At 56.7% G+C, this 9,692-nt stretch overlaps 1 protein-coding gene across 2 annotated transcripts in view; it reads right to left on the reverse strand.

Moving 5' to 3' along the window:
- Positions 1 to 549: 549 nt before the first annotated feature.
- The window catches only part of FAM78A (family with sequence similarity 78 member A), a 12,585-nt gene continuing 3,442 nt past the window's right edge, over positions 550 to 9,692 (reverse strand). The window contains exons 1-2 of one of the 2 annotated variants that reach the window (XM_049630452.1): positions 3,764 to 3,769; positions 550 to 1,384 (exon numbers count right to left, since the gene is read on the reverse strand). In XM_049630452.1, coding sequence (XP_049486409.1) covers positions 856 to 1,384; positions 3,764 to 3,765 — 531 coding nt within the window. In that variant the 5' untranslated portion in view covers positions 3,766 to 3,769 and the 3' untranslated portion in view covers positions 550 to 855. Of the gene's footprint in view, positions 1,385 to 3,763; positions 3,770 to 9,692 lie in introns of those variants that run through there. The other variant, XM_049630444.1, reaches the window with a different exon arrangement.

The raw sequence follows: 9,692 nt of genomic DNA on the forward strand, positions 1-9,692 counted from the left end.
GCCAAGAAGAGAGAGGAAGGAAGCCCAGATCCCTTCTGCACAGGTATGGGGTGGGGGAGGTGGGGCACGGGGGTTTCCACCTGAGCCCGAGAGAAGGGGGGGGGTCTTTAGGTGGTCTGTCTGGTTTCGTTTCTGCTGAAACGAAAGAATGAGCAGCTGGTTTTAGGTCTAAATCTGTCCCCCTGCCCCCCCCTCCCAAGCCACCCGGGAGGAGGGGCCAGGCACCCTCTCTCTCTGCCCTGGCCCTGCCCCCTCCCTCACCTCTAGCAGAAGGTGAACAGTCCGGTAGAAAAGAGATCCTATTTCTTTGTCGGTTTGGGGCTTTTTCCTTTAAATTCAGCTTAAGGCAGAAGAAGTTTGGCAAAGCGAGTCTACGTAAGGCCGCGTGACGGGGGGGACGAGGGAGCTGCCACGGGGGTGGGGGGAGCCGCCACTCACAGATCAGCAGCCGTGCCGGTCAGGGTCATGACCAGCTCCGCCTCCTCCCGCCCCTGAACCTCGTAAAGAGGTGTTTAAAAAACAAAAACAAAAAACAAAAAAACGAAGAAGAAGAAGAAAAACTGAAAAAGCAGTTGATTCGGGGAGGCTTGCAAGTGAATGACTGAACTGCCAGGAGAGGAGACCCAAGGTGAAGGGGCACGTGGGGTCAGGTGTCCCGGCCGGGCCTCCCCCTCCCCGAAAGGAAGCAGGTGCCAAGAGGGCTGGGGGAGGCCATCCCGGGGCCTTTGCACAGTGAGATCCGCCCGCTCGAGAAGGTAGAGTGGTTGTATTTTGCTGAATGACCGAAGAGTCCGTGCGGGTGTGGGTAGGAGCAGCGTTGTAATTCGAGTCTAGCCTAGCAGGGCGCCCTGGCCGTTACCGGTGCTTGGGCGGGATCACCACGAGCGGCTGCCCGTACTTGGGCCGCCACATGAGGACCTGAGCGTCGTTGGCATTGGGCTTGACCAGGGCGCTGGGCGGTATCGGCTCGTTCTTGCTCAGGATCTTGGGCTGGTCCTGGGCGATGGGCTCCCGCAGCCTGGCGCGCTGGCCGAGGGGCCGGTTGGGGTTCACCTCGATGCTGAGCTGCATACGCCAGTGCAGCGTCTGCAAAATGATCATGTCATTGGTCGAGGTGTTGGTGGCCACCAGCCACGTGGTGAAGCTCTGGTCCCGGTAGATGTTGGTCAGCTTGGCCACGTTGCTCTCACTGACGGGCACGGCCCATGTGACGCTGGGGTAGAAGTTGTCGTTCATGCTGATGATGAACTTGGAGTCTCTCTTGGTGGGGCCCACGATGGTGCACGTCTCCGTGGTGTTGCCGTACCAGGGGTAGTTCACCCCGTCTGAGTCACTGATGGCCTCGATCTTGCCCTCCTGGAGGTCCGGGAGCTCCCAGCTGGACCTGAGGACAGGAAGACCAGTTTACTCAGTGGGCCACCCACAAGGCTGCATCCCTGAGGCTTACCTCGCGGGGCCAGGGCGGCACCAAATGACACACAGACGGCCACCGTCACGTCTGGGCTCCCCCAGACACAGCCCCCATCAAAGCCACATCCTGTCCTCCTGCACCATCTCAACTCGGTCGTGGCAACTGTTACTGTGACAGTAGCTCTCAGGCAGAAGGGGACACCAACCTGTCCTAAGTTACTCTGGGGACACGTGCTCCCGGGGGGCTGGGAGCACGGCAGCGTCTGGGGCATCAACACTCATCAACACTCATCAACACTCATGTCCATCGTGCGCCCGGCAGATAAAGAAAGTGAAGCCAGGGGCTGGATTTTTCTTCCCCAAGCAGTGGGGGCCTGGGACCCAGGCGGCCAGACTTCATCCAGGGCCACTCCCACCCGGGCCCCTGTGATCCCAGAGGTCAGGACGTGCTGCACCCGGACTTCGGCACAACCGAGGAAGCCAGCGGTCCTCTCCAGAATACGCTGCTCCCTGCGACGCGTTCTGGTTCACAGCCGCATGATTCGCAGCGGCCAAAAGGTGGGAGAAACCCCAGTGTCCATCAACGGCAGCGTGGGTAAACAAAATGGGGTCTGTCCACACAATGGAATATTCTTCAGCCTCGAAAAAGAAGGAAACTTTGCAATATCCCACAGCGTGGATGAACCTCGAAGACATCATGCTGGGTAAGATAAGTCAGACACAACAGGATAAATACTGTATGATTCCACGTATCGGAGATCTCCCTCGGGTCATCAAATTCATAGAAACAAAGTAGAACAGTGGATACCAGGGGAGTGGGGGCGGAGAGTCAATGTTTCATGGGTGTAGAGTTCCAGGGGGAGGAAATGGGAACGTTCCGGAAACAGATGCACAACGACGTGGATGGACTTAAAGACGCACCCCTCTACCAAAATGCATTGCTTCACGTCAGCGATTAGCAAACCTGGGGCCACCCTGGGAGGGATGGAGAGGCATGTGATTTTGCTAATTCTCCTGTTTACTTCATTTCTGTTTTCATTTCATTGAAAAAGTCACAAATTAGGGTAACACCTGCCTACCAGGCCATCTCCTGCCCGGGGCTCTGAGCTCATCAAACTCCCAGGGAACTGGGGCAGCAGCTCAAACGACCTCCCATTTCTGAAGTCCCCACCGGTCCCCGAAAGCCAACAGGCCACAGCAGTCACGGGCAGGCGAGGCCGGGCAGGCCACCCACACAGCAGGTCGTGAGCCTGCTGACCCGGCTCTCCTCGCAGGTGGGTATCATGGGCCGGAAAAGGAGTTTAGGGTCCCCGTCCTGGATTTCTTAGAAGCCTGTGCCTTTGCCCCACCTGTGTCCAGGCGCCTAGAAAGCACCCACTCTGTGCTCTCACGGTGGCCGTACTCACTTGCAAAAGGTTTTCTTTTTTTTTAAGGCAGAAAGTAAACTTGCAAAAGGAACTTTACTCTTCAGTGGCTGTCTTTCACTTCCTAAGAGCTGGCTTGTTTTGAGGGAGTGGGGCTCAGCACCAGAGCGGCCCCCCTCTCCCCCAGCCTCAGGTTTCCTTTCCTCCCCAGCCTCCAAATGCCCGAGCCTTGGCCCAGTCACAGGCGGGTGACGGTCCTTATGAGCCAGCAGACAGTCGTGTCTCATGTGGGATATTACTCAGAATCAGGTTCCGGGGCCTTTGTCTTCCAATCATCACAGGCCCGCATGGGCTGCCTCTGTTCCCCAGGGCCCCAGCCACCCCCCGCCGCCCTCGCCTAGTCGACGAGGTGGGAGTGAATGCAGTTAAGGGAACAACTTCTGGGGGACACACGCCAGCCCGGATCCAGCCTCAGTCCAGCTACTAGCTCTGATTAAGTTACAAGTCTCTGAGCCTCCGTTTTCTCATCAGTTAACTGAGGATAGTCCTACCCACCTTGCAAGGTTTTTGTGATGATTAGATGTATTGATATAAACATATAAACGGCAATACGTAGAAGCTTCCAGAAACCATGTTGGGGGGCATTTAGAGGTGTGCCAGCCCTGACTGATCTGAAGCCTTTGTGACCTCCGCAGTTTGGGGATTATACATGCTTGGAAAGGAATAACTGCATGCAGTCACTGCCTCCTCCAAGATTCCCTGTTTGTTCTGGGACGACCTTGAACTTCAAAGCAGACCCTCGGTTCTTTGCTCCATGGCAGAGAGGGGCGAGGTGGGACCCCAGCCCTGCACACACCGAAACTTTTCCTTGTTGCACGGCAGAGGTCCCACAGGCGGGCTGTGGTGCACAGAGGCCACTTAAAGGTGTGAGCAAGGCTCCCAGGACTGTGCACACACACGTCGGAATCAGACTCCTCACTCTCCCTCACATGCCCTGTTCCTGTGGCAACCCCCATCCACCATCCACTCACCAAGTGTTTGCAGAGCACCCACCATCGGTGTTTGCAGAGCACCCACCGTCAGTGTGTGCAGAGCGCCTGCCGTCGGTGTGTGCAGAGCACCTGCCATCGGTGTTTGCAGAGCACCTGCCGTCAGTGTGTGCAGAGCGCCCACCATCGGTGTTTGCAGAGCACCTGCCGTCAGTGTGTGCAGAGCACCTGCCATCGGTGTGTGCAGAGCACCTGCCACTGGAGGACGCTGCACCCTCCGGGCACCTGGCACCATCCTGGACTCTCTCACCTCTGCACACTCCCCTTCTCCTTTGCCTTCACCCTGGCCAAGACCCCTCCCTCCTCCCGGGTCTCCCAGCCTCTACTCCTGCCTCCTACAATATTCTCCCAGAAGCGGGAGTGATCTTGTCAAAACACACATCTGTCTGCACTGTCCCTCAAAGCCAACGCATCTGAAGCCCAGGACCCCTCGTGCACACACACGCACGCACGCACACCCTCCCCAGGCTCCAGACCCACCAGCCGCTCTCAGTTCCTCTAATGGGCCGTGCCCCTCCTGTCTCCCCCTGTCTCGAGGCCTTCTGCCAGGACCAGTGTCCCTCCTCCTCCTGTGCGGGTCACTGCTCCTCATGGCTCAGCTCCGGAGCCCCCCAGAGAAGCCCACGCTGACCCAACCCAGGTGGCCCCATATCCAATGCCATTCAGTTCTCGCCCTGCTGCTTCCTGGAGCACGCACAGGGGTGATCCGATGACCATGCGATCGCTTGGTGATGATCTCTAGAGGGCAGGGGCCAGGCCTCCAGGATGTAGGCAAATAAGTGTTGGTGGCCTGGATCGGTGACTGTGGGTGGCCTGCCCGGCCTCGCCTTCAGGGCCTGGGCCCCAAAAGGGGGTCTCCTGAAGGAGTTTAGAGTGTCCAAAGCCACCCCGTTCATGCATCGTCTCACCTGGAGTAGCTGTCCTTAGCACCCGCTGTCCTTGCAGCGACGCCGGTGACAATGGTCATGTTCCCTAAGCACAGAGGACGTGTCAGGCACCCTATGTACGTACGTCCCCCCAGTGCTTCTCCTCAACCACCCTGGGGACACGTCAGAGGGGCACGTTTTATACAAGAGGCTTGGAGACGGTACAGGCCTATCTCAAGGTCACACAACCACAAAGCCGCCAGGCCAGGACCCACAACCTGAGGGAGCTCTTAGCCAGCGGTTTCAAAAGACCCTCACTCAACCATGCACACACACACACACGCATGTGCACACACACACAGAGGCCCTTACCCACAGGCCTCCAACACAGGCCTCGCCCAACACTCACACACACACGCACATACACACACGAGCTCGAGCATCACAGCTGGCCGAGGGTGTGGGTCTGAAGGGGTTAGAAAGGCCTTCCCTGGAGACCGAGGCGGGTAGAAGTGATGCTGAGGGCCACCCCTGGGGGCCGGGGAGCATCACAGCGGCAAAAGCTTCTGGGTGGAGGTGAAGGAAACCAGGGATGCCCAGCGCGGTGCCTTGGAGGGAAGGTGAGGCTGGCCCTTTCATTGACCTTGGACGACAGGAGCACACCTCTCCCAGCCGCCCGGGAAGAGCCTGGAGGGCTCTCCCCCCAAAACAGACGGCCCCTCACACCCCCAGGGTTTCCCCAGCCTCTCCCAGGGCTCTGACCGCGTTTTGAGTTCTGGACCCCAGAGCCAGACTGGACCCCAGACAGGGGTCTCAGAGCAGAGTTTCCAAACTTCCCATCTCTGTTCACTTTGGTCCCATCTACATTCTATATACTTCCTGTACTATTATTGACTTAAAATCAATCATTTTTTTAAAAAATTGCATTTAGTTTTTCCTAAGAAACACACGGAAATAACACGTTGAGTGTCCTAGATACATTTTTCCCCCAAATATACATTCAAATAAATACGTTGCTTTAAATTACAGTTGTATCGAGGCACCTGGGTGGCTCTGTTGGTTAAGCGCCGACCTCAGCTCAGGTCACGATCTCATGGTTTGTGAGTTCGAGCCCCACATCGGGCTCTGTGCTGATGGCTCAGAGCCTGGAGCCTGCTTGCGATTCGTGTCTCCCTCTCTCTCTGCCCCTCCCCTGCTCGCACTGTCTCTCTCTCTCTCAAAAATAAAATAAACATTAAATTACAGTTGTACTTAGGCTTAACTGAGTTCACTTCAATATTATTTCACATCCCACAACTGATGCCCGTTAGATGCTCTGAGAAACTCATTTACAGACAAGGAGTTGAGGCTTGAGGGCACCCCAAGAGGGCTGCTTGGACCGAGGCTTTTCTGGCCACACTGGTCCCACTGGCACTTAGGGCTTATCTCGCCCGGTCCCCAGTTTTACAGATCTCATGGTCTTGTACAATTTGCAAAACGTTCAAATTCTGCAAAAGTTTGCAACCGGGAGCCCAGTTTCCTGATTTCTGCCCCGTGTGGCCGCCTGCCAGGCCAGCCCCTTCCCACTAGGCACCTGCTCTCCGACGGAGGGTCTGGGGGTGTCCCCCCACCGCCTGCTCCCAGGGCTCCCCCAAAAACCAAGCCCCACTCCTTTTGCAGTCCACCCCTCCCCCCTTCATCCAGGCCCCAGCACCATATCCCCTGGAAAGGACCAACGGTGCCTAATCTTAATTTTTAGTTGTAAAAGCTGTGTTTTTCTTTAAAAAAAAAAAAAAAACGCTATAGAGAAGTATATGAAGTGAGAAAGGAAAGCCACGTCTTCCACGCCCGCCCCCACCTCACTGAGGTTACTCACCACATTACGCTTCGGTAAACATCCTTCTAGACCTTTCTCTGCATAGACCCACAGTACGTGTTCCCATTCACAGTGTTTTCTTTTAAACAAAAATGGGTTCCTACGCTACATGCTTTACAACTTTTAAAAAAACGTTTTATTTCGGAGAGGCAGAGTGAGAGCGAGCGAGCGAGGGCACAAGGAGGGGAGGGGCAGGGAGAGGGAGACAGAGGATCCCAAGCAGACTCCACGCTGTCAGCCCAGAGCCCAGCGTGAGGCTTAAACTCGCGAACTGTGAGATCACGACCTGAGCCAAAGTCGGATGCTTACCCGACTGAGCCACCTAGGCGTCCCCTTATACTTAAAAAAAATTTTTTTTTTTTTGCAAGTGCTGGAGTTTTCTTCCTCATATATACATGCTTCTGGCCTGGGTCTTCCATTCACACATTAGGCAATTTGTTGTTGTTGTTCAGATGTTTTTTGTACGCCTACCCTATGCCAGGCCCCGGGCCAGGTGCTCAAAGTCCCTGTGAGACAAACTCTACAGGTAGAACAGCACTGAAGGGCATGTAGGTTTGAAATTGTAACAGAGCCAGCCAAACCCACCTTCTAGACGCTGCCTGAACTGTATGTACCCCCTCAAACAGCCCGTGAGGCTGTCCATTTCCCCCCAACCCCAACACCGAATCGGCTGCGTTTCTACCCGGAGCCGATCAGCAAAGAACAGAAGCTCTCAGGATTTAATTTGTTATTTCCCTGATTGCCACGGCTGTCGGGTGCCTCCTCGCACGTCTCCGGGCGCAGCCAGCTTTTGTTTTCGGAAGGTGAGGGTTGGAGCCATCGCTTGGCTGGGGCCGGTCCGTGGGGAGCTCTCTTTGGGCTGGGCAGTCCCCCTCACTTCCTCCCGCCCCAAAGCCTGGAAACAAGGACTTCCCTCTCCCACCCACGCCACCCTCGCCTCCGCCAGGGCCCAGCAGATGGGGGGAGGCAGGCTTCCGGTCCCAGAGAGGAAGCTTCGTCCTCGATTGTTCTGTGTGGGCCCGCGGCTGCAGGAAGGGGCCACGTGGTCACCGCTGGAGCAGAGCAAGCCTCCTTGGGCAAGTGGCCTCAGGTCTCAGAGGCTGTGTCCTCATCATAAAAGGAGGGCCCCATGACGTCCTTGGGACACTGGAAGGGGAGCCCGGGCAGCTCTGTTCATCACCCAGCTCTGGCGTCCTGCCACCGGCCTGTGGCCTCAGTCCCTGCGCCCCCGCCTGGCCCCTTCCCACCAGCCTCCTTGTGGTCCCAAAGCAGGTGTCCCCCCGTGTGCTGGCTGGAAGGACCTTGCAGGCCTCCTCGCTCAAGGCTCTCACGCCATAGGCGGGTCCGCGACACCCAACCCCGGAAGGGAGAGCGGCTCTACGTACAGCAGGCTTCCCACTGACTCCGCCAGGCATCCCAGATTTAATAATCAACTACGAGCAGCTATCACACCGACACCTGTCGTGGATCGAGTGCATCGTGTGTGCCGGGCACTGTGCTGAGCTCTTATCGTGCACTATCTCATTTAACCCCTCACAGCAACCCAGGGAGGGAAGGGACCATTCTCCCCATTTCACAGATGGGAACAGAGAGGCCCGGAGAGGCTAAGAGACTGGTCTCAAGGTCACAGCACCGCGGGAGGGCGGAGCTAGGATCCGCACCCGGCTGGACCAGGGGGACAAGGGTGAGGGGAGGTGGCGCTGTCCCCCCTGAGAGACCCTGTCTCTTGAGCTATTCCCCCCACTTCACCCCCAAGTCTGCCCTTTGGCCTTGGCCGTGGGCCGGCCGCCCTGAGAGCTTCAGAGAAGGGCAAACGAGGGACGACATGAAGCGTCTCCCGCACGGGCTAGAAACTGTGACTTGTCACTTAGAAGGCTGTGCCGGCTGACAGGTGGTGGCTGAGGAATTGCGGAGGATGGGGTTGTGAAGACAGGTGTCTCCAACAGTTTGGGGTGGGGGGAGGTGGCTTTTAAAGCAATGTGGGCTGGCCCGAAAACCATATAGAATCCCGTGAAGCTGGCACGGAGAAACTCGGCGCTCCATGGCTCTCCTCTGGAGGAGTCGGGGAATCACCGAGGTGGCTTGTGTGACAGTTCCACTGCATGTATTTCCAGCCCGGGATGTCATTCTGCAAAGTTCTCCTGGATTAGGGATTAATTTTAAGCAGGGATAACATCAAAGGGTATTACGGGTTCCGGTTAAGGATTTGGAATTAATATTTTGAATACAAGCCCGTTCGTAGAGAACGGGAGCCCTGACCTTAACCTTTGCCACCTGGCTTCCCTCTCCCCTGGCCACTGAGGTCCCGGGCGTGGGTTTCATTCTAATGATCTCGATCGTCTGGGTCTACTCTGGCGGTTCTCATTCGAGGGTGGCTCTGCACCCTTCCCGGAGACATCGGGCAGGGTCTGGAGATCACAGTGGGGGCGCTGGGTGCTCCTGGCATTGAGATCGTGCCCCGCGATTGCGAGTTCGAGCCCCGAGTCAGGCTCTGTGCCGACCGCTCGGAGCCTGGAGCCCATTTCGGATCCTCTGTCTCCCTCTCTCTCTGCCCCTCCCCCGATCGTGCTCTGACTCTCTCTTTGTCTCTCTCTAAATTGAATAAACGTTAAATATAAAAAAAAAAAAAAAAAAAAAAAAAAAAAAAAAAAAAAAAAAAAAAAACAAGAAAGAGCGTAGTTTGGGGTTGGGAAGATGGCACCTAAATGTTTCCGGTGCTCAAGAAGGAGCAGACATCAGGCTTTCTCTAAACAAGCCCTTCTCATTTGCAGAGGCTGCCGGTCGAATACAGAGCTCTGCCCAGGATCAGAGGAGCCGTGCTCTCTGCTAATTCCACTTTTTAGCACGATTTGGCCAACGCGTGGTAAGTGGAGCTGTTTCCAACTCAGCGTCTCAGCCACACGGTGGTCACCTAGCACGGTCCTCTCACTGGTCCCTCAGAGCCACCTGCGGGCAGTTCTCTCCTTATCCGCCCTGGCGGCTGTCACCCGGCACACGAGGTGGCTGGCGGGGGGGATGGCTCCACACGGCCCCTGTCCAGAGAGCCTCAGGTTCTGCCCTTCTGTGGAGCTGGTCCTGCCCCTGCCCCAGCCGGGAGTGCGGAGGCAGGAAGAGCGGGTGCAGGGGGACCCGAGAGGGGGCGGGGGGG

This window comes from Panthera uncia, chromosome D4 (genome assembly GCF_023721935.1).
Source record: "Panthera uncia isolate 11264 chromosome D4, Puncia_PCG_1.0, whole genome shotgun sequence".
In the NCBI taxonomy this organism is placed as follows: Eukaryota; Metazoa; Chordata; class Mammalia; order Carnivora; family Felidae; genus Panthera; species Panthera uncia.